Source organism: Lacerta agilis, chromosome 7 (genome assembly GCF_009819535.1).
Source record: "Lacerta agilis isolate rLacAgi1 chromosome 7, rLacAgi1.pri, whole genome shotgun sequence".
NCBI classification, from domain to species: domain Eukaryota; kingdom Metazoa; phylum Chordata; class Lepidosauria; order Squamata; family Lacertidae; genus Lacerta; species Lacerta agilis.
Window position 1 is genome coordinate 63,001,336 of NC_046318.1, and position 27,642 is coordinate 63,028,977.

At 50.8% G+C, this 27,642-nt stretch overlaps 1 protein-coding gene across 1 annotated transcript; it reads right to left on the reverse strand.

Annotated features, from left to right (window-relative positions):
• Nucleotides 1-1,885: 1,885 nt before the first annotated feature.
• Nucleotides 1,886-27,642, reverse strand: GDF6 (growth differentiation factor 6). Its single transcript, XM_033155614.1, has 2 exons — nucleotides 27,180-27,642; nucleotides 1,886-3,004 (listed from the first exon to the last, which is right to left on the reverse strand). The coding sequence occupies exons 1-2, from the start codon at nucleotides 27,541-27,543 to the stop codon at nucleotides 2,061-2,063; spliced, it is 1,308 nt and encodes a 435-aa protein (XP_033011505.1). The 5' UTR covers nucleotides 27,544-27,642; the 3' UTR covers nucleotides 1,886-2,060.

The following is a 27,642-nucleotide window of genomic DNA, read 5'->3' on the forward strand; positions in this document are numbered from 1 at the left end:
GGGGCGATAATGTTACAGACATACAGCTGAAATATTGGATTAATGCTCAACTCTGTACAGCTCAAATATAAACTTTTTTAACCAAAAAAAAATAATCAGACATTTGAGTGCATATCACGTTTTGGACATTTAGGGGGAGGGGAGAAATGAATGTTGTTTGCCACCATTTCTACACTTTGCAGTCTGTTTAAATAAACAAGTATTTACAGCTTCAATACGAACAACAGTGCATCCAAACCGAAGTGTGCATTAAAGAACAATTATTGCTCCTGGCCGAGACTTTCCTTTATTAGCATCATTATATTATTTATTTACTTATTTACTTTTTTTACACTTGTACTTCTCTCCCCCACTCCTGACGCCCCGCCCCGCCCCACCCCACCCCACCCCACCTCCAGCCATTTTGCAGCTCTGTGAAGTCAAGATATAGTCTAACCGCTCTAGAATTCACTGGAGGAAGGAATCTCCCCATGGACTTCAGGAATGCTCAGAAGTGCATTATCTTGTACGTCAAGCCATTCTTTGCGGAACGCTGGGGAAGAAGGCAGGTGTCCAAGCGCTTGCTCTTGGCATCACTTTGAGCAACTGTGTAATACTGCTGTAGCTTACAGTAAGGCACTTGCCTTTTCCTGGAACTTAATTCAGCTACCTGGCGAAACTTACCTTGAAACTAAAAGGCGTTTCCAAACCCATCTTTTAAAAAGGGGGGGGACCCATCTTGCGTGTGCTTTCTTTAAACTCCTTTCACAGCTTTTCATTACTAGGATCTAAAGCCCAACCTCACTGGTAATTACAGTTTGGCATTGCACTTTGTGTGGGGGTGGGTGGGGTGTCGAAGGCTGTTTCAGCCTGCTAATCTTGCAAAGCAACAGAAAGGAGAATACTTCCTGGTGTTTCTGGAGGAATATCAAGCCAGCTCTGTTCTGCACTTGCTCTTTCCCATTTCTCCTCTTAAAAGAAAGCCTGTATCTTCATACAACGCTAAGAATACAACCCGACACTTAACAAGAGGTATTTGGCATTTTTCTGTTCCCACGGCCCCTTTCCCCATGGCCTCAGCCTCCTGCTCTCATAGAATTGTAGAGCTGGAAGGGACCCAGAGGGTCATCTAGTCCAACCCCCTGCAGTGATTTATTGTCTGCTGATCTCTCAACAGGAAGTGTCTCTGAGGCAGGTGCTTTCCTACCTGCCCTCCTGGGTAAAACTACAATCTGGAAAACAAAACCATCCAGGCAATTTGTAAGCATGTGCTAAGTTACTTGTGGAGGATGGAAAAGTGGAAGGGGGACATGGGTACCCTGGGGTGGGGGAGATATCAGCCACCATGAGCATCACTTATGAAAGTGGCTATCACCATTTCTCACAATACTGATCTCAAAGGCACTGCTGATCTGGATTTCCTTCCTGGTCCCCTCTGCTTCCCTGCACCCCCTACTCTGAGCATCTCTGATTTGTAGGCAAGAGGAGATAAAACTAAAGTGACCCCCATCTCTGGAAAAACTCTGCCTGACCAGTACCCCTCCTAATATCAAATACGTGGGAACAGACTGGGGCCAGCTACCCCTAGCCATAGAGCACCAGGAAGATGCCCACTCTCCTCCTAGCCTTTGCCCAGTGTTTTCCGAAAGAGAGGGGAGCTAGCTGTTCTTGCGCCTGGCTTTCCTTGCTCCTTAAACTGCTGTCTGCTCCGTCTACCAAAAAGGAATCCTGAACTTGGAAAGCTGGTGGGCAGCAGGGAGGGGTGGGCGAGGGAACAATTTCTAGCGGGCCTCTTCTCCTCTCCACCCCCCTTGACAAGTGCACCGAGCGCTTGGGGGAAACGGGCTTAGCAGGGCGCAGGCGCGCTCCTCAATCCCACTCCAGAGGGCTTCCCAGGCGCGCGCGGGGGGTGGGGGGAGCAACTGCAGCAGCGGCCGCCCCCTCGAGTGCCTCTTTTGCTTTCTCCTCCCTGCGCAGGGCTACCCCTAGCGAGTCCCTCGTGTGCGCGCTCGCGCTCTCTCTCCCCAAGTTCCCTGGTGCTTCTTTTTCTTCCCTCCAGGGGGAGACAGAGAGGCGCGGCGCTACCTGCACCCGCAGGACTCGACGACCATATCCTCGTACTGCTTGTAGACAACGTTGTTGCCCGCGTCCGTGTACAGGATGCTGATGGGCGTCAGTTTGGTGGGCACGCAGCAGCTGGGCGGCGTCGAGCCCGGGTCCATGGAGTTCATGAGGGTCTGGATGATGGCGTGGTTCGTGGGCTCCAGGTGCGAACGCAGCGGGAAATCGCACACGCCCTCGCAGTGGTACGCCTCGTACTCCAGAGGGGCGATAATCCAGTCGTCCCAGCCCAGCTCCTTGAAGTTCACGTGCAGGGCCTTTTTGCTGCACCGCAGCCGCGCTTTCTTGCCGTGCCGCTTGCCGTGGCGGTTATGGTAAGCCGTGCGCCTCATCCGACGGCTCTGCAAGCGCAACTGCGCGGCGGCCGTCGATTCCTGGGAAGGCGCGTGCGCGCTCTGCTGCTGGGCTCCCCTTTCTTGGCGCAGCTCGGAGAAGAGATTCTTCCGTCGGGACTTGGTGAAAACCACCAGCAGTGCCTTCTCCTGCTGCGCCCGAGCGCCTCGCCCCAGACCCAGATCGCGCAGGTCCAGCAGGGGCTGCTGGGCGTGGGTTCGAGTCCCCGCGACGGCGCGCACCTCAAGGCACAGTTGCAGCGGCTGCTGCGGCTGCTTTTTCCACGGCTGGTGAGGCTGCAGCGCCTGCCACACATCAAACACCACCCAGCCGCCCCCGGCCTGGGCCGACGCCGCCTCGTGCAGGCCCCAAGTCCTGGAGTCCAGGAGGCGGCCCGACAGGCAGGGCGAGACCTGCACATGGGCCAGGCCTGTCTGCGCCTTGGAGGAATGATCGCCAGGGGCTTTGCGAAAGAGCCGCAACTCCGCTCCCACCAGCTCCTCTTTGTCGGAGAGAGTCGATACATCAAACAAATACTTCTGTCTCCTTAAAGCGCTGGGCGAAAGATCGTCTGCAAGATAAAACGCATAATTGCAGTCAGTTTCACCTCTGAAGCGGGAGCGTGCGCGGGGTGGGGAGGAGGCGGCCCTTGCCCAGGTAAAATTGACCTCTTCCAGCAGCCTGGCTTGGCACGAGAGAGAAGGGGGAGCGCGGCCTTGCTCCTCTGCACGCTGATAAAAGACGCCAGGGCCTACAATTCCCTAATGCAGGGGTGGCCAACTCCCAAGAGACCGTGATCTACTCACAGAGTTAAAAACTGGCAGTGATCTACCCCCTTTTGGGGGGTTCAGGTCAAAGTTGTTGAGCTTTTCATAGGAAGGAGGAAGGCCCGTTTTTGGGGGGTTCGGGTCAAAGTTGCTGAGTTTTTTCAGGGAGGAGGTAAAATGTTGAGCTTTTTTTTAGGGGGGACACAGTTGTTCAGCTTCTTTGGGGGGAACCAATGATCTACCAGTGATCTACCAGTAGATCACGATCTACCTGTTGGACATGCCTGCCCTAATGGAATCCAGGGGACTTCTTTCCTAAAGGGGGGTGGGAGGGCGATGCAATGTACTGCCACTGAAATCATGGAATTGAAGAATTGGAAGGGCCCATCTAGCAGAATCCCCTGCAATGCGGGACTCTTTTGCCCAACGTGGGACTTGAACCCACAACCCTGAGCTTAAAGAGCCTTGCACTCTACCAACTGAGCTAGGCTGCGCATCAGTTAATGTAACTGTAGATGGCGTTTATCTGTATAGCCCAAAGAGGAGGGCTATCTCCACTTTTTCAGAAGACAATTTCTGTTGCCTCTTGACATTTCAAGGTGTTAGGGAAGCTCTTAAGTGGCCTCCCTTGCAATTCGAATCACAGCGCTTTGGTGAGTCCTCACAGCGCAGTTATTGTGGTTGCTGCTTGTGGGTACAAGCTTTCTGCAGCATCCACATATTGCCATCCTCGTCAAAATGCTGCCCTGTATTATTTCCCGATTGACCATTTCCATAGAAAAATCTGTCTGTTTCGGATAAGGGAGGGTGGGAATGCAGGAGGCATTTGATGAGGACAGTGTCGTGTGGATGCTGCAGAAAAACTTGGCCTGAGCATTTATTGAAATTGCTGTGTAGAAGGGCCCCTTATCTTTCTCTCAAAAGTCCAGGCTAGCAGGATCCCCCAAGGCAGAGAGACTGAGGTGGACTGGGAAGGCTGCAGTAGTTGTTAGTGGAACCCCTGCTGTCCCCCTAAAACAAAACCAGGAGTACTGAGAGTAGATCTATAGTGCTGGGGATCTGCTGTCTGTTATTACCTTGCAAGAACCTGGGATCTTCTGCATGCAAAATAGATGCTCTACCACAAAACCCTCTTCCTTTGTTTTATACAGTATATATTTTTAAAAGGCGTTTTTGTTTTTCCAAAACCTGCTTATATATGTGCTCATGTGGATTACATTCACCCTGAGACAAACCTGGATTTCTTTTTTTGACACATTTTGTGTACAAAGTGTAGGCTGTGAAAAGCAAACCAGATTCAGCCCCCCCCCCCCCCCCCCGTGCGCGCCTTAGCTGCTTTCCAATAAAAAAAGGTTTACAGGCCAGCAAATACAAAAAAATTTCCCCAGCCTCTGGGTTTCCCCCAAGAGCTAATAAAAATCAGTATATATTTCAACAGTAAAAGTGTCACCACACAGAGCCTGCTCTCGTGAGCTCCGCGCTGCAGCTCAAGCTGGGAAAGGGAGGCTGAAACGGCTTGCAAGAGACGCGGTTATTTATTGATCGCGAAGGTCACTACTAGTATTCCTAATCAGTGTGTTTTTACAAGCTAAAAGACCTGGTTAAAAGGTCTTGGGAAGACGGGTGGGTCAGAGGGGAGGCGCAGGAGGGTGATGGATGGGAATCAAGACCTTCCAACTTGCCAGTGACAGGAAGAATCAATTTCACATTGGTGCCCCCACCCCAAAAGAGTGCCATAACCCTTCCAGCTAAAATTGGCTCAGGGTTCCTGTGCCCCTTTGAGCTGTGCAGTTCACCCATAGACAGGAGCTGATACGTTGTTTGGGATTGCATAGCAGAGGAATAGGGGAACCTTTTCCAGACCAAGGGCCACATTTCCTTATAGGCAGCCTTGGTGGGACACAGACCAGTGGTAGGCAGGGCTAGAGGCAAAAAGTAGGTGGAGCTATAGAGGTGACTCTTTCCCATGGTTAGGCAAACTAAGGCCGGGGGGCCAGATCCAACCCTATCGCCTTCTAAATCCGGCCTGCGGACAGTCCAGGAATCAGCACGTTTTTACATGAGTAGAATGTGTCCTTTTATTTAAAATGCATCTCTGGGTTATTTGTGGGGCATAGAAATTCGTTCATTATTATTTTATCAAAATATAGTCCAGCCCCCAACAAGGACTGAGGGACAGTGGACTGGCCCCCTGCTAAAAAAGTTTGCTGACCCCTGCTCTTTTCTTTGTGAGGGCTACATTCCACCCACCAACTGGTCAAATGCTTCTGCACCCTCTCCTTGTCTCTGTTCCACAACCAGAAAACCAAAAGGCATCTTCCGCACTTCAAGAGAGCCAGTGTGGTGTAGTGGTTAAGAGTGGTAGACTGTAATCTGGTGAACTGGGTTCGCGTCTCCGCTCCTCCACATGCAGCTGCTGGGTGACCTTGGGCTAGTCACACTTCTTTGAAGTCTCTCAGCCCCACTCACCTCACAGAGTGTTTGTTGTGGGGGAGGAAGGGAAAGGAGAACGTTAGCCGCTTTGAGACTCCTTCGAGTACTGATAAAGCGGGATATCAAATCCAAACTCTTTTTCAAGGACACACTCCCATTAAGCAAAAAGCACTCGAGGTATCACCATACAACTAGTTAGGGATGTGACCGGGGAAAAGGAGGATGACTCCCAGCGATGGGCATAGCTTGGAGAGTATCCTAGCTCCTGAGGTCTGTAGGCCCTAGACCTGAGGTTCCCCACCCTTGACGTAGGATAACAAAAAGATTTGCAGCAGTGTAGATTCAAAGCATATTCACATATTCTAGCTTTACATGCCTGGCTTGGTGCATATTTACTCAGCAGTGTGTCCAACCGAGTTCAGTGGCCCTTACTACTAAGTAACTTGGACATGGTTTCAGCCCAGTGGTGTTCCATTGTATTACTCTAAGGAGAGGATCGTGGCAGCGTTCTGGATGGAAGTCATTGTCCACATCATCTTAGTCCTGAGAAATCCATAAAATTCTTGGATTCTCACACTAAGTCATATTCCATTACCACAAGCCTTGACCAGACGGGCAAATGTACTTGGGTCAGGTAGGTGTGCCCTGTTGGTGGCCAAAAAGTCTGGTGTTGCAACACTGGAAGGAAAGTATATCTCACTGCATTGCTCAGTGGTCAGAAGACTTAGCATAAGAAAAAGATACTTTAAGCAAAGAGAACAAACACTTGAACATTTCGGATCCATACTTAGAATTGTTTGCATGAAGCACATGCCCAGGAGTATAGCCTCTGCTGGAGGCTATTCACCCAAAACCTTTTGGCCCCAGCACAAAATTCTGAGAGGGGCACAACTAGGTACAATGCCCACACCCTCTGCCCTTGGACTGGCCAAGCTGGGAGGTGGAGCTGTCAAGCCGAGAAGACACACGGCCACCAGCAGCCATGTGCCTCATAGGCTCCATGCCCAGCTGACCAATCCACCAGGGGGGGCACAACACTTGCTCTGCCCTGGCCACCGGCAACCCACACTACACCACTGGAAGGGTGGCAGGGAGAGAGTGGGGTTTGGATAGAGATACCTTGCAAATACCTTGACTCTCTTCTATTCCTCAGCTGCGTAGTATGTGAGAAACAGAGGATGCTGAGCCCTCAAATATTCCATAGCACCACCCCACAAGTTATTTCACGCCTGATACCGTGAAGTTCAATATCTCGCAAATTTAGAAGAGATGTTTTGCAAACACCCATATATCATCAACTGAACTTAACCTTCTGTAACTGAAAAAGGTTGCTGATACGATTCTATTCATCTTAAAGCTACAGTAACATGTATCACCATAGTTGTGGGTGTGCGTGCAAAGTGTGGGGCTGGAAAGAGGAGACGGCATGAAAACAGTGCTGTCAAGTATCCCGTTTTCCCCGGGAATCTCCCTTATTTCAAGCAGTTTCCCGCTGCTATCCCTTATTTTTTATATCCCTTTAATTTCCCATTTTTTCAAAGGAAGCAGCTCCTCTCCTTCCCCCTGCTGGCCAGGGACTGGGAAGACCTCGCCTCCTTGCAGCCTCAAAGCAAGCAGGAGCCATTTCCCGTGCTTACAGGTGTCGTAGCCCATGGGCAGCGTTTCCAAAATACAGTAAGCCTACTGCGCGCGTTCACACCAGTGCCGCCCACTTTTGCTTCTGGCTCCGCCCACCACTGCCATGTGACTGTCCCCAGGATAGGTGAGGCTGCTGATCCCTTATTTTCAAATCTGAAACTTGACAGCTATGCATGAAAATGGAGGGGTCTGTCTGTAAGGGGGAGTTGAGAAATGGAGGAATGAGGAGGTAAGGGAAAGGGGGTGGAAGTAATAATATGGTATATATTTTTATTGGGGGGTTTTTTAGATAGTATTGTATATATGTGCAAAGGCTGGCTATGCAATAGGAGAGAGAATAAGACATGGAAAATGGGGGTGATCTGTGAGCAATGAGGCGCTGAGAAAAGAAGGAGGGTGAGAAAAGTTTGTGAAGGTGGAAATGGGAGTGCAAAGGGGGTTACAAAAAAGGAGTGAGTAGGAGGAATGGGAATAGGGTTGAAGATGCCAACAGAGGCATGAAGGAATATGCAGAATAGGTGGAGGTGAGTGTTTAGAAAGTCCCCTTGGCTTGGGGAAACGTTCAATGGGAACTACTTTTGAATAAACACAGTTGCAAATTTGACTCTTAGTCCAGAGTGGATTTGATGGTAAGGAAAGTGCTTAGGACAGGGATGGTGAGGAACTTGTGGTCCTCCAGCATAATCTGCGACCAGTGGCCATGCTGGGCTGGGGCAGAGGAGAGTCCAAAAAAACAACCACCTGGAGCACTACAGGTTCTCTATCCCTACCTTTGAGCCCATTTGCTCTTGTTCAATACTGGTGGGTGGGTGTGTTGCTGCATCCATCCAAACCCAAAATGAGCACTTAGGCAACACGCATGTTGCACTCACGCAGGTAGGCATACAATCGCACATACGTAACACAGCACTCTACCTCTCTCCCCTTCTGCTTTCCCCTCAGCTCACACACCAACTTCAAGGGACTTGTGTGTGACGGTGGTAACAATACAGTCATACTTCATGTTGCGAACACTGTGGGTTATGCGTTTTCGGGTTGCGCTCTGTGCCGAACCCGGAAATACTGGAATGGGTTACTTCCGGGTTTCGGCACTCGCGCATGTGCAGAAGCGCTAAATTGCGTTTTGCGCATGCGCAGAAGCACCGAATTGCGACCCGCGCGTGCGCAGGCGGCGCTGCAGGTTGCGGCCGTGCCTTCCGCACAGATTGCATTCACAACCTGAGCATCCACTGTACTGGTGCCAGGCTATTTTGAGCCCCAGGCAAAGTAACTACTTGCAAACCCCCCCCCCCAATAGTTAACTTCAATGTTCAAAAACATGTGATGTAGAAATGATAAATTCTTCAAAATATGAAAGTAAAGTGTCAGATATAAATTAAACTGACCTGTATAAAGCTGTGTTCCTTAAAGATCAGTACCATATTATGCCTCTCTGAGATCTGCACTCTAGGCAGCTGCAAACATGGGTTGTTGTTGTTGTTTAGTTGTGTCAGACTCTTCCTGACCCCATGGACCAGAGCACGCCAGGCACTCTGCAGACCTGGGTGGTAGCTAACTATTCTTCTAGTCTTCCTTTGTTAGCCCCGCCCATTCATCATTGCCACGCCCCTTTGGCCACGCCCCTTCCTTAAAGAGACATGGAGTGGAATTTAGTTAATAAAGGGAAACACATACTGAGTTGCCCTATTCCTTGCTCTTCTATTTGAAAGGAAATCACTCGCCATCTCTCTCTTGCTCGCTCGCTCTCATTATAAGAAATCATATCAAATTAAAAGCAAAGCAAACGGGCTTAATCCCTTACCACTTCCAAATCTTTATTTCACCGGTAGACATCTGCTCACTTTCTCCTCCTTGGCTTGAATAACAAAAACTCGACCAATTCATGCAGGGTAGGGCTATCGATGGTCGCTAGCCGGGACAACTAAATAAAACTTCCATGTTCAGAAGCAGTATACAGTGGGACACTAGATGCGTGAGGACCACCACCTACACGCCCTGCTTCTGGGCTTCCCAGAGGCATCTGGCACCAGACTCTAGTACGAACAAGATAAAGCTGAGTCCGAGGCAGCAGAGCGATTGTTGCATCATCGCGGTATCCAGCAAGGCGATTGTTACGTCATCGCCTTGATTCAACAGGCGGACTGCGTTTGTTATTAGCAATGAAAATGTGGCTAAACCTCCCCGCACGCACCCGCAAAGGCAGCTGAGCTTCCCTACCTCGTTTTGAAGCTATGCGCATTAAGATCAAACGGCAGCGGGTGGAGGAGCGTGGCTATGATAACTGAGATTACACTCTAAAATGACCTAACCAGCCCCATTGCCCGGGAGGCAACACCACGCCGCTCCTCCTCCTGTCTGACGACTGCACCGGCAACCATCTCCCTCCGCATCTACCACGCATCTGTCCTCAGACAGGGACAGGGATGCCCAGATAGAAATAGGGGTGTCTCCTCTCTTAAAAACCTGGAGGGCAGCTGGCAGTCAGCTGGGTCCCCAGCTGTTGTTGGACTACAACTCCCATCATCCCTGACCACTGGTCCTGCCAGCTAGAGATGATGGGAGTTGTAGTCCAATAACAGCTTGGACCCAGGACTGAGAAGGGCTGGTGTAAACAACACTGAGCCCAATGAGCCTATTATCTGGTTCAGAGTCAAGCACCTTTCGAGGTCCCTGTCTAAAATCAGGCTGGAGACTTCCTTGCTTCCTTGCTGGCAGCATGCTAGGGGCCAGCAAGCTGCAGGGCGCTCTGAGGTCCCAGGTTCAATCCCCGGCACCTCCAGGTAGGGCTGGGAGAGACTCCCTGTCTGAAACCCTGGAGAGCAGCTGCCAGTCAGTGTAGACAGTATTGAGCCACCTCGACCCGTGGTCTGACTCTGCATAAAGCTTCTTCCTATTCCTTACGCAGCCCGTGTGTGTTCTTAAAGAGGAGAAGGGCGCTGAATCCCGTGGAAGTGGGGGTGATGGTAATGGGTGTGCTTAGGCGAGGCTTCCTCAAACTCGGCCAGCCAGATGTTTTTGGCCTACAACTCCCATGATCCCTAGCTAGCAGGACCAGTGGTCAGGAATGATGGGAATTGTAGTCTCAAAACATCTGGAGGGCCGAGTTTGAGGAAGCCTGGAGGTAGTGGTTAGCTTGTTGGACTAGGACCTGGGAGAGCAGGGTTCAAATTCCCACTTGGCCATGAAGCTGCCTAGGTGACCTTGGGCCAGTCACTGCCTCTCATCTTAACCTACCTCACAGGGTTGTTGTGAGGTTTAAATGAGAGGAAAGAGAAAAAAAACCATGTAAGGCACCTCAAGCTCCTTGGAGAACAATGATGGGGTAGAAATACTACACACAGAGAGTGCACACATACATATATGCCAGCAGAGATTCTGGCTGCAATCCACAATTTACTTGGGCTATCCCTCTCTGTAGCAAAGCCGCTCAGGCGAGGATTGGGAAGAGCCCCGTGACCACTGACTGAGTTCAGCAAATGTTCCCCAAACCCCATCAATGAAAATGGGAATAATCCAGGGCCCAGGAGCAAGGGAGAAGAATTCGGATTTCCAGTCTCCGGACAGTGGGCACAATCGTACACACGTCCCCAAGCGCCCTCCTGATAAGCTTTGGCGCCTCCATTTTATTGCCACTAATCGGAGGTGAGGAACTGGGCTGAAGGCGCACCATTTTCTAATGGTTTATCGAGTGGCCGGTCAAATTAGTCGATAATCCGCAAACCTCTAGAATAAAAATGGTGTCGCTTTCTTGGGAATAAATGCCATCAAAGTCCAAGGAATTTGCACAGAAGTAGGACCCAGACGGCAAGGCGCGTTTCGATTTATTCAGACTTGAAGACGTTTGCTTTCTGCTGTTGTTTGTTCCCGTTAAAACAAGGCGACAGGATTTATTTATCATTTCAAGACTGGCCAACGAAACACCCAACAACCAACACATCAAATCTGCAAAAGGAAGATCCAAAATTAATATATATTCACATACACACGATGAGATGTAAATGAAGGTGGGGTCTGTCCTCCCACATCCTCCAGTTTAGTTAGAAGTCTCCTTTCACCCTATCTGGAAACTTGCCGTTTTGACTTCTGCCTGGCTCGGTTTGGGTAAAGAAAGTGCATCGTTAAAGTGAGGGAAGATGTCAAAGGCCACACCTCATCTCAGGCATATCAAGGGCTCAGTAAGCAATTAAAAAGATAAATAAATATTTTTTTAGAAAAATAAATAGAACACGGTCGTAGCGAATGCCAGAACCGGCTTAGCCATTTCAAAACGCATAGCGGAGGAGTTGCTTCAGAGATGCACAAGCCAACACCGTTCCGTTCCCTTTTCATAGAATCAGAGATGGGACTTCAAGGGTCACGTAGTCCAATATTTCACCCAAAGTGGGGCTTGAACCCAGAGCCCTGAAATTAATCTACCAACTGAGCTATCCCAGGGCGGATCCATAACTGATCCAAGACTTATGTAAGATGCGCTGCAAAGCGCCATAAGAACGATGATGATGATGATGAAGAAGAAGAAGAAGAAGAAGAAGAAGAAGAAGAAGAAGAAGAAGAAGAATGAGCTAAATCTTTTCTGCCTGTTGGTTTATTGAGAATCTGATACGGGGAAGGGGAAAGAAGAGGAAGAGGTGTTTGAAACTTCAGAAGGAAATGTGGGTCCACACACTCCAACCTTCAACCGAGGGAATCTCTGCTTTGAAGTGAAAATCGTGCGATCCTTACTCAGCTATTTCCAAACCAGCTAATCTGAGGTTGCAGCCGCAAACCAACTCACTCACCTACCTAGGCGGAAAGCCCTACTGAAGGGAACGAGTCTCTCTTCCCAGCTTAGGATCTGCGCTGCAGCAAACGCCGGAGTCGCGCCTCTTAAAGCTCCCCGAGTTTCCAGCGCCTTAAATTAAATTGGGAAAAGGGGGCGTTTCTAGAAAGGGAAAGTTGCTGCTTTCAAACGGGGTGGGGTAACCCTCCGCCCTCTCACCGGCTCGCTGCGGTTATTCCTAAACGGAACTACAGCTCCGTCCTGACCTGTAATACGATCCCCGCGTCTGCCCTAATAAAAGAGGGGGGCGGGATCCAGACAGACTCATTGATTCCTTGGGGGGTTTTCAGGCAGAATTACGTCCCACTGATTTCAGTCGGCTTGATTTACGCAAGGAAGTAACTCAAGGGCGGCGGCCCGAAACGTAGATTTCTTGGGTGGATTCCTATTTATCCTGTTTCATTATTCCCTCTCTTTCCCATATGTTCAGGCTGTGAGTGCCGCTGATTTATGGAGCCCAAACGGCACCGTCTCCGCACACAGGAGCTTCCAGCAGGGTCGAAGAGTCCAATGCTTTGCAGAAATATATATATATATATATTGGAGAGCGTTGGAGGGGCCCAGGAGGGGCCCCCAAAACAACCGAGTGAGGACTGGGCAAGGAATGCAACAGTCGGAGAGAAGGGCGGAACATGGGCATGCAATGGATTCTCTGCGCAACGTTATTTTCCCCAAGGTCTCGCTTGCATTGGGCAACGATGTCCGAGTTATATTCTCTCTCTGCATCCCTTCCCCCTTTGGGTTCAACTATTTTGGACGCTCCAGTCCTCTTCGAATTTGTTGAGCAGTTCCTTCTGGTGGTTTCATAAAGGCGTGTCGTCTGAAGGAGGGAGGATTTGCAGCAGATCTACTCAGAAGCAATTCCAGAAATAAGTTTCTTGTCCGTCCCTATGCAGGTTTCTCAGAGACTCAACAGCGCTTTTTACATCTGCTAAGGTTTCTTCCTAAGCGTGCGTAGGATCGCGGCCACGATTTCTGCGCTCAGATATCGTGGCGGCTGCAAGAGAACTTAACCGTGTTTCAAAGAAATGAAGTTAAAGCTGCGAGCCAATCCTTTGGGAATTAAGTGGGAAAGGATAGGAATTCTAAGCGACCGTCAGCCCGCTTGCTGCGTTTCAACCGAGTACTCTTTCAAATAGGATTTAAAACAAACAAACAAACAAAACCGCGATGCTGCGACTTCAAAGCAGTTGCGCTATGAGCCAGTTCCCTTCGCATTTGTTCGTAAGTAAGACTACACGCGCTTCTACACCGTGTGTGCCTAACCTCTTCTGATCAGAGTAAGTCACATAGTCTTTGGTTGGGCTTACTTCTGAGTGAACGTGCTTAGGATAGGGTTGGGTGGCTTATTAATTGAGCAGACTCTTTCTATGCACCATTCATTTAAATCAAAGTTCCCGGGGTCTACCGCTATGAGGTGAGCAGTTTGGGGCAAATTTCTAGCTCCCGGAAGATCTTGACCCTTCCTAGGAAAAAGTCCCTCGGGGTAATTCTAGACAGCTCCCTGGATTCTCAGTCTTCATTAAACAAAAAACAAAAAAACGGCGCCTCCTTTTACTAGTGGAGATATGGGCGGGCAGCATTGGCCCGTCCAGCTGCTGTCTTGAGCTGCCGTCGAGGAAGCCTCGTGGGACTTCTTTGTGAGTAAGCAGACCTCTGGCTGCATGATTAGAAGCCCTACAATTAAACCAGGTTAAACATTTTAAGCTTGCTACCTCTTTCCGTTCCGGTTCCCCCTCCCCGATTCCCTTTATGCCTCACCACCTCCTCCTTGGCGTGCCAGGTGATCTCTCGCCCTTGAAAGGAGGGTTTTATTTAAAAAGAAAATAAAACAAATTCGAAAGGCGTGCACTGAGATGCAGCTGGTGTGAAGCGGCTCCCCCCCCCCCACGTCCTTCCCTGCACTGCTGCAAAAGTCTCTTTTCGCCGAGATTCGTGAAAGCCACCAGTATTCCCCGGAGATGGCACGCCAAGGCGCTAGTCCTCAAGGTTTTATCTTTTTCTCCCTCTCGTTTACCAGAAGATTCGGACGACTGCCCCGTTCCTCCCGTCTGTCGCCAAGCTGGGCTGAAGTTCAAGGAGCGAGGAGAGCACCCTAGCTGTTTGGGAGGCCCTTGGAAGCCCCGCTCGTCATTGGCGTCTGAAAGCCCCCGTCGAGGACCCTCCTGGTGGCTGGTCAAGAAACACCCGCAGCCTGCACAGTAACAGCCGTGACAGCCTTGTCTTGCGCCTCGGCCCGTCTGAGGCAGAGCGAGACGGGCCTTTTCGCCTTGGGTGGCATTGTTTTCCGCCCCAGGGAGAGTTGGTATATAATATATATTACTCCAGGACGGGTTTTAATTAACGGTGCGCGCTCCGGTCATTAACCGTCTTGGAAAGCGCACGTCGAAAGGGGAGGGTGCCTCGCCCTCCTAACCGAAGTCTCCACCTTCTGCAACCTGGTACCCCCTCCGGATGTTCCAACTAGGTTGGAGACTGCTGTAAAGCCTTGACACCCGGAATGGGGACTCTCCAGCAGTTGTTGGACTTCAATTCCCATCAGCCTCAGCTGAAAGGAACACCAACAGACAAGGATGATGGGATATGTAGTCCAGCCAAGGCCATGTCAGGCGACAGGAGCCTCCCTCTTAACTACATTAAATACATCAGCCTTCGCCAATTCTGCCGGAAGCGCTTAGACTACAACTCCCATCATTCCTGACCATCTGCTGTACTGGCCGATGGGAACTGGAGTGCAATGCAACAGGTTGGGGAGGCTGGCATAGACTGCTGTTAGGGAACATCAATCCAAGTAATCCTTGAAGCCTTGATAGATTTAGCCCGGACAGCCTAATCAGTCCTGGTGGAAAACTAGAATTTAAGCCCAGTTAACCAGACAGGTGTAATCGAAGGGGGGGTGTATAATCAAAATATTCCCGTTTCGGACCGTTTCAGCACCTGAACCTTCCACGACCGAAAATATATATGCCACAAGACGAAAATAAGGAAGAAACGCAGAATTGGGATTTTTCAAACCACAACCCGCAACAGGGTTGCATTCAGTCTTAGAGTAGACAAATCGAAGTTAATCGACGTGATTAACTTGGGTTCATTAATATCAATGGGTGTAGCCTATAGCAAAACACTATACGGGTTGTATACATTGCTAAATACCAATGCGCGGTTGAGAAAGACGGAGAGGCTGGGAGTTTAAACCGCTTTACAAAATCAGATTAAAACAACCGAGGTGGCAGTCAAAGCTGCTGCGATCAAACGGTGCTACGGAATTCCCAGGGTTTCTGGGCTTGGGACGGCGCTGCACTGCACACGAGTGAAGGACAGCAGGCCATTACCTGGCGAGGGGAGATACCTGGCCTTCCAGATGTTGAAGGATGGTGACTCCCATAATCCCTGACCACTGGACATGCAGGCTGCCGGAAGCGGAAGTGGAGTCCAACCATTTCTGGAGGCGCATGGCTCACCCAGCGCTAGACAGGTCCAACTGGCACTGTTTTCCCATTGTATTAAATGGGGACGATCATACGAGCCAGAGCTTGATTTTAGTAAAACCTCTAAGGGATTTACATTGAAATCATCAATAAAAACAATTTTAACGTAATTAAAAGCTTTAAAGACAATTCAAATTAACAGTAAAAAAAGATTAAAGCACGTCTACGTGTAGCGCCCGGGTTGTTGTTGTTCAGTCCTTCAGTCGTGTCCGACTCTTCGTGACCCCATGGACCAACCAGAGCACGCCAGGCACCCCTATCCTCCACTGCCTCCCGCAGTTTGGCCAAACTCATGCCAGTCGCTTCGAGAACACTGTCCAACCATCTCATCCTCTGTCTTCCCCTTCTCCTTGTGCCCTCCATCTTTCCCAACATCAGGGTCTTTTCCAGGGAGTCTTCTCTTCTCATGAGGTGGCCAAAGTACTGGAGCCTCAACTTCAGGAGCGCCCGGGTAGGCTTGCCTAAATGAAAATGTTTTATGCAGGTACCCGGTAATGCCGAGGGAAGGCGCCTGACTGGTGTCAAGAGTCAGAGACTTCCAATGTTTGGGTGCTCCCACACTAAAAGAACGCTTTCTTCCAAGTGCGGTCTGAGTAGCGTTTATGTGGCACCTCTAAGAATGCCCCTTCTGCAGATCCAGGTGGTCGAGTGGGCGTATCAGTGGAAAGGCGATCCCTCAGAGAAATCCAGCGGCTTCCTCCCGCTCCTCCCTCTCCACTGCTTCACTTCAATTGCGTGAGGAAATCCCTACAATTGCTGAGCCCAGGGAACGCCTTTAAAAAGTCTCCGCAACTTTCTGGCGGGTAAAGTTGCACTTTGTCGAACTGAAAGGTTCGCAAGATAAAAGGGGTCAGCTTGCGTTTCACTAAAAAGAAAACTTTTCGAGTGACTAAAATAAACAATATGTATTCTGAGAGCGTCCGCCACTCTAAGTTATCTCCCAAATGCAACAGAACATGAGACTGCAAGCTTCCATTGGATGTGCACGCTATTTACTCAGAAGTAAATCCCATTATGTTCAGTGGGGCTTTCTCCCAGGCAAGAGTGTATAGAATTGCAACCCTGGAAAAACTGTTGAGAGTAAAAATACGAGAGAGATGGCCCACAAACTGCTTGTTTTATTGTCTGCAACGTGTTCTTGGCTCAATAATCCTGTTTTAATGGTGGATTTATTCTGCTTGATTAGACAGAATCATAGAGTTGGAAGGGACCCAAAAGTTCATCTAGCCCAAATACTTGCAATGCAGCTACAGAAGTTTTTCTGCCATGCTTCCGCAACGTTACCACCTTATTGCTATCCGGGAGCGGGGCAGAGGGGTTGCGGCGCATCAACAGCAGGACGAAAGTGGACTTCTGGTGTGAAATGTTACAGGATTCCAGCAGGAAGTGTTGCAGGATATGCACTGGTGGGAAATGAAGCAGTATGACCCCCTCGGACTTTTGCAGGGGCAAATAGCATTGAGAGGGTTATCCCTTGCAGAATCAGGAGCAGAGCGTCATTAATGTGCAACAAAAGACGGCTGATAACATGGGCGTAGCTAAGGGGAAGGTCAAGGTCAATACAAATCTGAGGTTCTGAGCCCCCCCCCCCAACAAAATTCCTGGCTAAGCGCACGGGTGGTAATAAGGCCGAGAGAGGGAGAGTAGCTGTGTCTATTCAGCTTCCACCACATCTGATCATTGGATGGAGCAGCTTTGGTTTCCACAAGATGGTGAGAGAGCTCAGAGTCAGGCCCCTTGAACCCAGCAAACAGACCAAGGAGATTCAGCAGCGCGTGAAATAATTCCCTTCTTCCATTTTGTTACCTCTCTCTCTCTCCACCCCTTCCCAACACACACAAACATACTGTTGTGGCGGTGATCGGTAGGAAGGAAGGGGTGCCTGAGTTCGCCCTGGAGATGGAAGGAAAGACTGGCCCTCCCTGCTCTCCTGCACGGAGCCGCCCAAGCTAGAGTTCTAACTCAGGATCACGCGCAACCCGGAGAGGTAGGCAGCGCGGAGAAGTCTGCCTCGAAGCCCCTCGCCGTCCGGATGCAGCGCTGGACTTCAAGCGAAAAGAACCAGGTTCAAATCCCGTTCTTCGACCCAAAACGTGGCCTGGTTAATCATTTCTTCTTCCACTCTCTGGGTAACCTACCTCACAGGGTTGTTGTAAGTATTAAAGGGGAGGGGAGGAACCTAGTACAGGCACCACAGGTGCAAAATGGAGGTGTGGGTGTTGGACCACCACCCCTGACTACTGGCTATCCTTGGGCTGATGTGAATTGCCCAACAAAATCTGCAGGGCTATAACTGTCTGGCACAAAATAATATACACCGCATTTCCACAGCTAGGGAAGTGGCTAAAGCTTTGGCCCAGGAGTTCTCAAACAAGCATTTCTTGTCCTGACCTCCTTCAAGGGGGATATACATCTATCGCCGGCACGCCAAAAATGGGTGGCTCCAAGCGCCGCTATGAGAGGAAGGGAGAAATAGGATAAATCCCGCTTATTCCAGCCGGTCTGAGCAGCCACTTCCCCTTGGCTGAGCCCAGCAGAAGGCCATCTGAAGGTAAAAATCCAGCGAGGGCGAATGGGGATATGTGACACTGCAGTCCCGCATACGTGTTTGTGCTTGTTTTTTCCCCCTGTTGTGAACCGCCGGGGGATCTTCGGATGAAAGGCGGTGTACAAATTTTAAATAAAAATAATACTCAGAAGTCCTATTCATGGCAGTGGGGCTTATTCCCAGGTAAGTCAGCACAGGTCTGCAGCCTGAGGCAAGAAACCGCATTGTTGTTATTACTGTACATTTATTTCATATCATGGAGTTGGAAGGGATCCGAGGATTATCTAGTCCAACCCCCTGCAATGCAGGAATCGTTTTGTCCAACGTGGGGGCTTCAACCCACGATCGCGAAATTAGTCTCATGCGCTACCCTACCGCTTCATGCCAAAAATAGGCTTCTGGGCGGTTTACAGAATATAAAAAGGCAATTCAACGTCGATGCACGTTATTTATTTTTTATTTATATTGCGCATTATAAAAACCACTGGAACTTTAAGGCGTGTGATCATAATGTTTATTTGCTTGTTGGCTTGCTGCTTCCTTCCACAACAAACTTCTTCCGTGGTTTCTGATGTATAAAAACCGGTTCCATAAACAGCAGGTTTAGACGGTCCAAAGAGCTCTGCAATATCAAACCACCACTCGCAAGGACTTCCCTTCGTGGGAAGTTTTTAAACAGAGGTTGGCTGGCCCTCTGTCAGGAATTCCAGCATTGCAGGGGGTTGAACTAGATGACCGCTGTGGGTACTTTTCAACTCTGCGATTCCATAATTCTATGAAATTCCTACCTCGGTCAGCATTCTGCTCCCAAGCCTATGCCCCTGCGAAACCCCCAAGTGAGACGCAGGAGCTATAGTGCCCTCCCGCCAGCAAGCTCTGCACGCAGCGGACTCATAGGATGGGGCTGTTTTCCTTGGGGTACCTGCGCTTCCCTTGTGGAAAGAAATTTCCACGAACACACCCAGTTTACATCATAATGAGAACTCGGGAGCGAGAAACCCTCCAAACTGAGGTCCTAGGCCAATCCGAATCAAGGCCAGCTGTTGCGATGCTACTGGACAGACGGATGTTATAGTGAAGAAACAAATCTCCTCCCTGCGTAAAGTGCTGCGTTTTCGCCCCTCTTATCCTCTACGTCTCCCCGCTTAGCAGTACTGTGGTGGTGGATTCAATCCCCAGAGCAGGATCCGAAAGGCAGGCAAAGTTTTGGATACATAAATAAGTACCACGAGCCACGTGGCTGTATGATCCTGTTATGCCGTGTCTACCGTGCTTCCCCCTTAAAATAAAAAATACAAAATCAGGTTGCCTCCGGCTCAGACTTACAAATCTCCTGCCCCGGAATAACAGGCCTGGAGTGAACCCAGACCAATACCGTCAAAGAGTAACACAGAGCAATTTGGATCCAAACCCTCCCGATCTCACCAGAGGTGCCTGCCAAACGCCTCTAAACCCTGCGTTACAAACAAGTTATTTAACTCCCCGCCCCTACACCTAGCCAGATGACTCCACAGTCCTCTCGCTTGCGCTTCCTTCCCAAAGAAAGGGGGGGGGGAAGCGTCCTACCGAGTTCAGCGAGGGAAATAAGTCTGCCTAGGGCGGCAGCTTGGGATGCGGGTGGCGCTGTGGGTTAACCACAGAGCCGAGGCCTTGCTGATCAGAAGGTCGGCGGTTCTAATCCCCGCCACGGGGCGAGCTCCCGTTGCTGGTCCCAGCTCCTGCCCACCTAGCAGTTGGAAAGCACGTCAAAGTGCAAGTAGATAAATAGGTACCGCTCCGGCGGGAAGGTAAACAGCGTTTCCGTACGCTGCTCTGATTTGCCAGAAGCGGCTTAGTCATGCTGGCCACATGACCCGTAAGCTGTACGCCGGAGCTCCGCAACCCCAGAGTTGGACACGACTGGACCTAATGGTCAGGGGTCCCTTTATCTTTACCTTAGCGCGGCAGCTTAAAGTTAGGCTCTTTTTTGGGAGTACTACTGAACTCAGTAGGGATTACTCCGGAGTAAAAATGCTTAGGAGGGGGAGACAACAGTATTGTCCTCATCCCAGGCGTTTCCTGCGTGCAGACAATATGCCTCCTCCAACTCAGTTTAGTGCTGGCTTGCTGGGTGGGGGGGAAGAGAAGGACGCCCAGGCTGGTCCCCCTCCTTTCATCCCGGGTCTTCTACATCTTTGCTGGGCCAGGAAGCGCAGATTAGAACCGTCTGCGGGGCTCCGTCGCTCCGGCCGTCTGGTCTGCATTAGCGGTTTGTTGTTTTTGTTTTTTGTTTTTATAAGGGGCTCAAACAAATCGAATACACGGTCACCCCATCATTAAAAGCGGTGAATTCCCTTCTTCCCAATTAAAATACTTCCCTGCTTGTATTTCATTCGCCTTTCGCCAACTACAACACAGCCCCGAAGGCGCGGCCCGGATTGCGCTTCCCTCGCCACGGCCGGCCGGCGGATGGTCCCACCTAGAAACCCGCCGCTTTCCGTCAACACGCAGCCCGAGAGGAGCTGCGAGAGGGACCCGCATTCCTCAGCCGTCGCAGCCCAGCCCTGCTTCCCACCCAGCAGGGGTTGTTTTTGAACTGCGGGCGCTCCCCGCCCCTCGAAAAACTTCCCTTCCCTCTCGCCTACACGCGTCTACCAAGAAGGGAGGGAGATGCCCAACTCTAGTACAGCCGGGCTTGGCGGCCTGCTTGCCTGGCTTCCTTTTGCAGGAAATATCGCCACTAATTTGGATACAACCACATACACACCTCAAGGCTTTAAAACCAGCGTCTTCCTCAAGTTCTGCACCAGCGGCAATGCAAAAACCAGCAGGAGGGCAGTGTTCCTACGCTTGATGCCCCAGTCCACCTACTGAGGGACAAGTGAGACTTACCTCAGGGTAAACGGGCAGAGGCAGAGAGTCTCCATCTGTTGCTATTTCCTTAAACCTTAAAAAAAACAAGCTCCATTTCCCTTCCCAGTTCTCCAACTTTCACACACGTGTCCTCCGATTTAGAGGGAGAGGCTACAAGAGGCGTCACAGCAGGGTTACCACGCCTTCAGATGCTGTTGGACTGAGACTCTCAACATTGGGCCATGAGACTTGGAGTCTAACGGCACACGGGGGGCGCCACCTTGGTGACCCCCGAGGATAAAATACTCAGGTGTAAAAGATGGTGAAGCATGCGGTCCATTTCTCTTCTGCTTTGTACAGAGCCACGGTCTGCATGTGGTACACGAGGGATTGTATCCATTCCAAATCCAACCCAGAGAAGACCTGGAATTAAGGAACCTAAATTGCTCAGGTCTATTCACTTCAATGGGTCTACTCTGAGTAGGGCGAATATTGAACACAGTCCATGTAACGGAAGGGGAGCCTCAAAGAAGCTGGGGTGTTTTGGGGTTGTTGTTTTTTAGTGTCCTGCTTATGAAAAGGATCGTGCCACGCTCAGCCCTCGCTAGCTCCTCTCAGTCCCTTTGCTGAAACCTGCAGATCTTCCTGACCCCGGCCTGGCATCCTGATCCTAGACACCCGGAGGTACCCGCGACAGATGGAACTGCCCTGCAGCCCGTGTGAATTCTTAAGACTTTCATCCAAGGCAAACTCAGCGAGGCAGAGAGAACCGTGCTCCAAAACGGAGATCCGCGATTGTAACCAAGACAGCGCCTTGAAGACAAATACAAATATGTACTGTATTGAAATGGCATAAGCTTCCGCGAGCTAGGCTGCACTCGACCAGATGCACGGAGTGTAGCGTGCTATCATGAGTTACAGGAATACATACACGTGGAAGGAGTGCGTTAGAAAGAGGCAACAGCGAAGTCAGATGAAACGAAGCGCAGAAAGCAGAGACGCAGGGAGCGTAGCCATTCACAAAAACTGTTGCTGCTAATCCACACGAATTGGCTAATTCACATGTGAGCAGGTTTACTTGTTTTTGAAACCACGCAACGTGCTTTCCAGCCTTATATTCACTTGCGAGGAGATCAGTTCGACTGAACTCACGGACTTCGGCTGCGCCGTGAGAAACTGAAGTTCCAGTCCCAGTTGCTTTCTTCCAAGCAAGCCTATTTCTGATGCGCCAGGCACGTGTGAACTCCGTGGAAAGAAATGCCTTATTGATGTCATGTCAGTGGGCACTCCCAGCACCCACGAACTTCCACTGTTTCCAACCTGCCGCTCGTTTTTAGCATATACCTGGTCAAGGATATATCAAGCGTTTAAGAGCCTGCCTGCCTGCCTGCACTTTCCCTCGCCTTCCAACCCGATCCACAAATTCTGGGATTTCCAAGCCCTTCTTCAAACCTTTGAGCCTCACCTGCCTTTCACCTTCCTCGGGTAGTAAATCACAGCAATCACTCGCTCTCAGGCAGGCCTGCCGATTTCTCACCCCAGAACCTGAGCTCTGAGCCCCCATTGAACTAAATGGGATTTCTTTCCACCCAAGGATGTCTAAAGAGTTCTCAAGGAAATAATAATAATAATAATAATAATAATAATAATAATAATAATAATAATAATAATAATAATAATAATAATAATAATAATAAGTGCCTTTGCAGTTCACCCCTCAATCCAGCGGCAGTTCCTAATTGTTCTGCTTTATTGTGGCGTTTCTAAACGTGGGGAGAAGGGGAGAGGGAGGGCGGCGGCGGCGGCGGAGCGAGCAGAGCACCATCTGCGTTTTAATGAGTTTACTTCATGCGCCAACAGTAATTTTCCTACATTCAGCGAGGTCCTGTCTGATCTTGCGACCATAACTGGGAGGAGTGGTGAAAGGGGAGGGGGGTAACCGGGCTTTATGGTAAGGGGGGAGGAGTTAATGCTAACTATCCCCCACTTCCCCCCCCCCAAACACGTAACCACAAAAATAATAAAGCACGTGAGCGAACAGAGCCCTGTTCCATTAATAAACTATTCTGAAAGTTCTGCACCGAAGGGGGCTTTCTTTTTTTAGGGGCTGTTTTTATTTAAGTAATTAACGCCCTTCTAAAAACCACCAGCGAAGTCCTAACCATGCCATCCTAGATCTAAGCAGGTTCCATCGATTTGCAGCCGAAATAACTCTGGATTTATCCCCGTGGAAAGGATGGCTCGGGCATGCTCCTGAGGGTGTGTTTTACGACCCTCTCTGGCCCTCATCGGACGCTGCGCGGGGAGGAGAAACAGAAGCGAGACTTAGGATCGCTTCTCTTCGCTCCAAGCTCAGCTGAAAGCCAGAGAGGAACCCCATCACTCCGCGTTACTTATAATGATTTGGGAGAAAAGAGAATTGCTTCTTTAGCCAGATCCACAATAAATCACCCTACTCTCCAGCAGAGTGGAAGAAAAAAGGTGGGTGGGATTCGCGGGAGCGTCGATTTCTCAAAAAGAAAAAAGAAAAAGAAAAAAAGAGGAACCCATTCCAGCCAATCTCCTGCCTTTTCGTTTAAAGTGACATTGACCAGGCGAGCAAATACCAAGGCGATCCTTGAGGGAGGGCTTGGAGGAGAATTATTCCGCGTTAGGGAAATGGAAGTCTGTAGCTGCGCGTCGAGCAGCAAATCATTGGAGAGGAGTCCTCCGGAGCTGCTGCTGCTGCTGCTGCTGCATAAGCCCATCTCAGCAATTAACTGGAGGACGGGGGGGGGAGAGGGGAGCCCACAGGGAGGTGGGCTTTGAAAAAGAAAAAGGGCTAAAAGGGGGGAGCCAAAGCGGGGGTCGCCTGCCACTTCAGAGGAACGGAAGTTCTCTTGAAGTCCTCCCCGTCGAGGGTGCGCCATCGGCTGGTCCGCCTTCATTATGGGAGACTAGACAATCTTTGATATGTTATGACATGAACACTCAATTAGATCACTGAGTTGAACTACTCCAATCAGGGGCTTGATGCTAAGCAACCCTCAGAAGGTCCAGCACGAGGTCACAGCCTGTGACACATCAAATCAAAATCAATGGGGACGGCGGGGGGGAGGAATGAAGGCTTTTCTCCTCCTCCTCCTCCTCTCCTCACCCCCGCCCCCTTCACCAAACCAGGGCTCCTCTTGGGCGGAATCGCCCTCCCGCTTGCTCTGCCACCATCGCCCGCCTTCCCTCAGAGAAAAAATCTCCCAGGAGGGTAGAGTGAGATCCGTCTTTGGAGCCAAGTTTTCAGGGTCCTCTGTAGCCTACAAAATGTTCCCCTCCCTATCCCTTTTGTTTAGAAGGGAGCGATTTAAACTGGAGAGGTGTGTCCCAAGTTGTGTGGGGTGTTTGAAACAAACCACATTAAAAACATCAAGGAAGGGTGGGGGGGGGCATTTCCTAGCTGAGAAGCGAGATAATCTCCTTTAAAATCAGATAGCGTGCTATTCTCCCCTCCTCTCCTTAGAAACCCACCCCAGCATTCTTGGTGGGATGGGGAGGGGGAGAATGGAGAATTAAGAAGTCGTTCAGGTGCCACCGACCAGATATTTTTAACCGAGGCTGCCCCAGCAAAGGCCTCCTTTAGAAGGATTGCTCTCAACAAACGAGCGAACAGATAACCCATCCGAGAACAGTGTTTCAAATATGCCTAGCTAGCATCAATCTCTCGTTATAGTGGTGGGGGGGCCGGCGGAGGTAGAGGCGCACGTAAAAGCGCGGCTAACTCTTCCCATGAGCCGCAGAAGAGAGTAATCTCCTGGGCTCCCCTTCTCCAGTGAAAGCTACTTTACGAATCTCTGACTCATGTTAAGTTTGCGGTCCGCCATGAGAATGGAAGGGAATCGCCTGGGGTTCCCCCTTCCTAATTCACTTTCCGATTGCCCTTCGAAGCAATAAGGAGGCAAAATAGATTTAAACCTGGAGACAGGCTGCGAGATACCTGTAAGGTAGGGCGCAACGGTTGGTAAGGAGCCGGGATTTGGGGGGGTGGGGGGGAGAGAAAGGAAAAAAAGGGGTAGACAAACAGTTTAAACCCCAGGGGAAAAAAGTACTGTAAGTTAAAATTCCCCAGTAGGAAAATAAATAAAAGAACGAAGTAATTTGCCCGTTTAAAAAACAAACAAACAGAAGAAGCAATTTATTCCAGGAGGATAAAGATGGTCTTGGAGCATATAGGAAAATGCTTAACAATGCCTGGAAAGTGTCCATGCCTCATTAGCCGGTCTCAGGGTTGGTATGTGGGCTGAGGGGGTGTTTCAAGCCCCCCCCCCATTAATTGCTGGCGTCCCCATCTCCTTGGGGCAGAGACCTTTAAAGGACAGGGGAGCTACTCGGATCTTTTGAAACGAAGTGCAAGCTTTTAGTTCATTCCTTTTATTTTGCTCTTTTTTTTTAGTGGGAGGGAATCAACTACCATTTGCAGTCGGCGGCGGTTTTGCTGTTTGCTCCCTCCAAGGCTTTCCAAGGCTCAAGAACCACCGCCTGGCTCGGTTTGGAGGGCAGCCTGGTGCGCGCAAAGGGCCCAGACGAGGCAGGCAGGGAGACCTGAACAGGGATGTGGGTCGAGGTGGAGGGGGGAGACCAGGCTTTGGAGAAAGAGCGTGCTAAATGGGCAGGGGGGGGTGAGAGAGGGAGGGAGAAAGAGTGTGGGAATGACCGAATTTACAGTCATATTTATGGATCATTTATGATACCCCGAAGGATCCTCAGAGATTTCGGAAAGTGGGACAGGGACCATCCATTAAAGACTTGGAGAAGTGCATCGCCTACAAGGGAGTGAGGTGGGTGGGTGGTGAAGCGATCTTTAGGAGATACCGAGGTCTAGCTCGACCTGAAGATGCTGCGATTGTACCCAGATTTGTTTGTTTATTTATTTGTTTTTATTTTTTAAGAGGAGATGGCGGATTTCTGTGGGAAAGATACGAAGTATGTGTATGGGGCGGAGGATTCCCACGGAATCCCACGGAGGCTGCCATGCATTAGGGAGGGAGCCCTGTTCAACCCGGTGGGATTTGCTCATCAGTAACCGCGGGCCGGATGGGGTCGAAGGTCCTTTTTATTTTGCACCGGTTTTAATATTCATTGTGGCTCAATGATTCTGATTCTGTGGGAGCTGGCAGAAGCTGAGGCGCGCCTTCCTGGCGGTAAGAACCCGAGCAAGCGCTGACCCTCGCAAAGTTTTATTGGAAACTGACCGAAAAAGAACAATCGCCCCCGCTCCTTAATTTGTTTCATACAAAATCGGGCCCGGTGGGAGGATAACCCCCGCTCTCCGTCGCGATTAACCTGGATCTGGATTGCCACAAGGAATCTGGGGGCCGTCTTCGGATTACTCTGGATTCCGCTGCGCTTTTAATCCACCGAACGGAATAATTCCCGTAGAAACGGCTTCCTAACAGAGCACCGAAAAGAAAGCGCGACCCAGAACTGCAGCTCATCCAGATGGGGGAAAAAAGAAAGCATGCGAAACATTTCTGGCAGATGAGAGAGGCGCTTCCGTCGAAGTCCGGACGCTTTAAGGTTGGATCAAGTTTGGCAGAGGCAAGACAGTAGAGAGAAGGGAGAAAACTTGCCCCAGAAACCAAGCTCTCCTTTCCCCGTTTATTTCTGAGACGCCGGCGCAACGGAGAAACCAAACGCGAGCATTTGTCCCCAACCCCAACGGAGACCACCAGACGCCGCTTTCTCAAAGGGGCGCCCGGCCTCTTGTGCGCCTTGGACTCTGCGGAGAGACCCACCAGAGTCGACGGGGCACACGCCCCAGGAAGCGCGCAGAAAGGCGGAGGGGTCCCCTACCCAAGGCACGTGCTACTCCAGTGCAAGTGTTCCGGAGTGTGTGTGTTCACATCGAGACGCGCGTGGGACACCCTATTCAGACTGAACTCCAGAAGGATGCTGGCGGCAGAGCACACAGGAGCTGAGAGGGATTCGGGAGTCTGCAGGAATGACGGGGAAACCAGGGGAGTGCGGTCGGATCGGTGCCCTCTTTGGAAGAGGGAACGGAGGGGCTGCAGGCTGGAGGGAGGGAGGATGGGTGGGGGAGAGATATTTCGGGGGGAGGGAGGAGGAGACGGTGGATCGAGCCCGGGCAAGTGTCAGAAGGTGGATCGGGCCCGGGGAAGTGTCAGAAGGTGGATCAGGCCTGGGGAACCCGCCCGAAGAAAGTGCCTGTCCGCTGCGCCCCATCAGCTTACCTCGCCCCCTGTCCACGAAGCTGGTGATGGTGTTGGCGGCTTTGGAGGACTGGAAGAAGGTGGCGTTGATGCCCAGCTTCTCGGCGATGGAGTAGGTCCGGTAGAGGGAGAGCATGTACTCGTGGGGCTCCACTCGCGGCGGCGGGGCCCAGGCGGACGGTCCCTTCCGGGCGGCGGCGTCTCGGGGCGAGCGGGGCGCTTTGCCGTCCTGTCGGCTCCGCATGCCCTGGTCGGACTCCCGGAGAGGCTCGGTCGGCGCGTCGTCGTCGTCGGCGGGGATGGTGGCCTGCTGGCAACAGGGCAGATCCCCCCAGAAGAAGCAGGCGAGGAACACGGCGGAGAGCAGAGCCCGGGCCGCATTCATAGCGAGCGAGCGGCTGCCCCGGAGCCAAGCGCGCGCCCGCCCGCTCCGCCAAGGCGAGTCCCTCGCGCAGCGCGCACAGCCCAGCCCGGCGCAGCTCCC

Bases quoted from the DNA above. Each gene is read 5' to 3' on its own strand.
- GDF6 (XM_033155614.1), bottom strand. From the start codon at position 27,543: ATGAATGCGGCCCGGGCTCTGCTCTCCGCCGTGTTCCTCGCCTGCTTC. The intron at 3,005-27,179 runs GTAAGCTGATGG...TTTATCTTGCAG, and splicing joins CTTCGTGGACAGGGGGCGAG to ACGATCTTTCGCCCAGCGCT.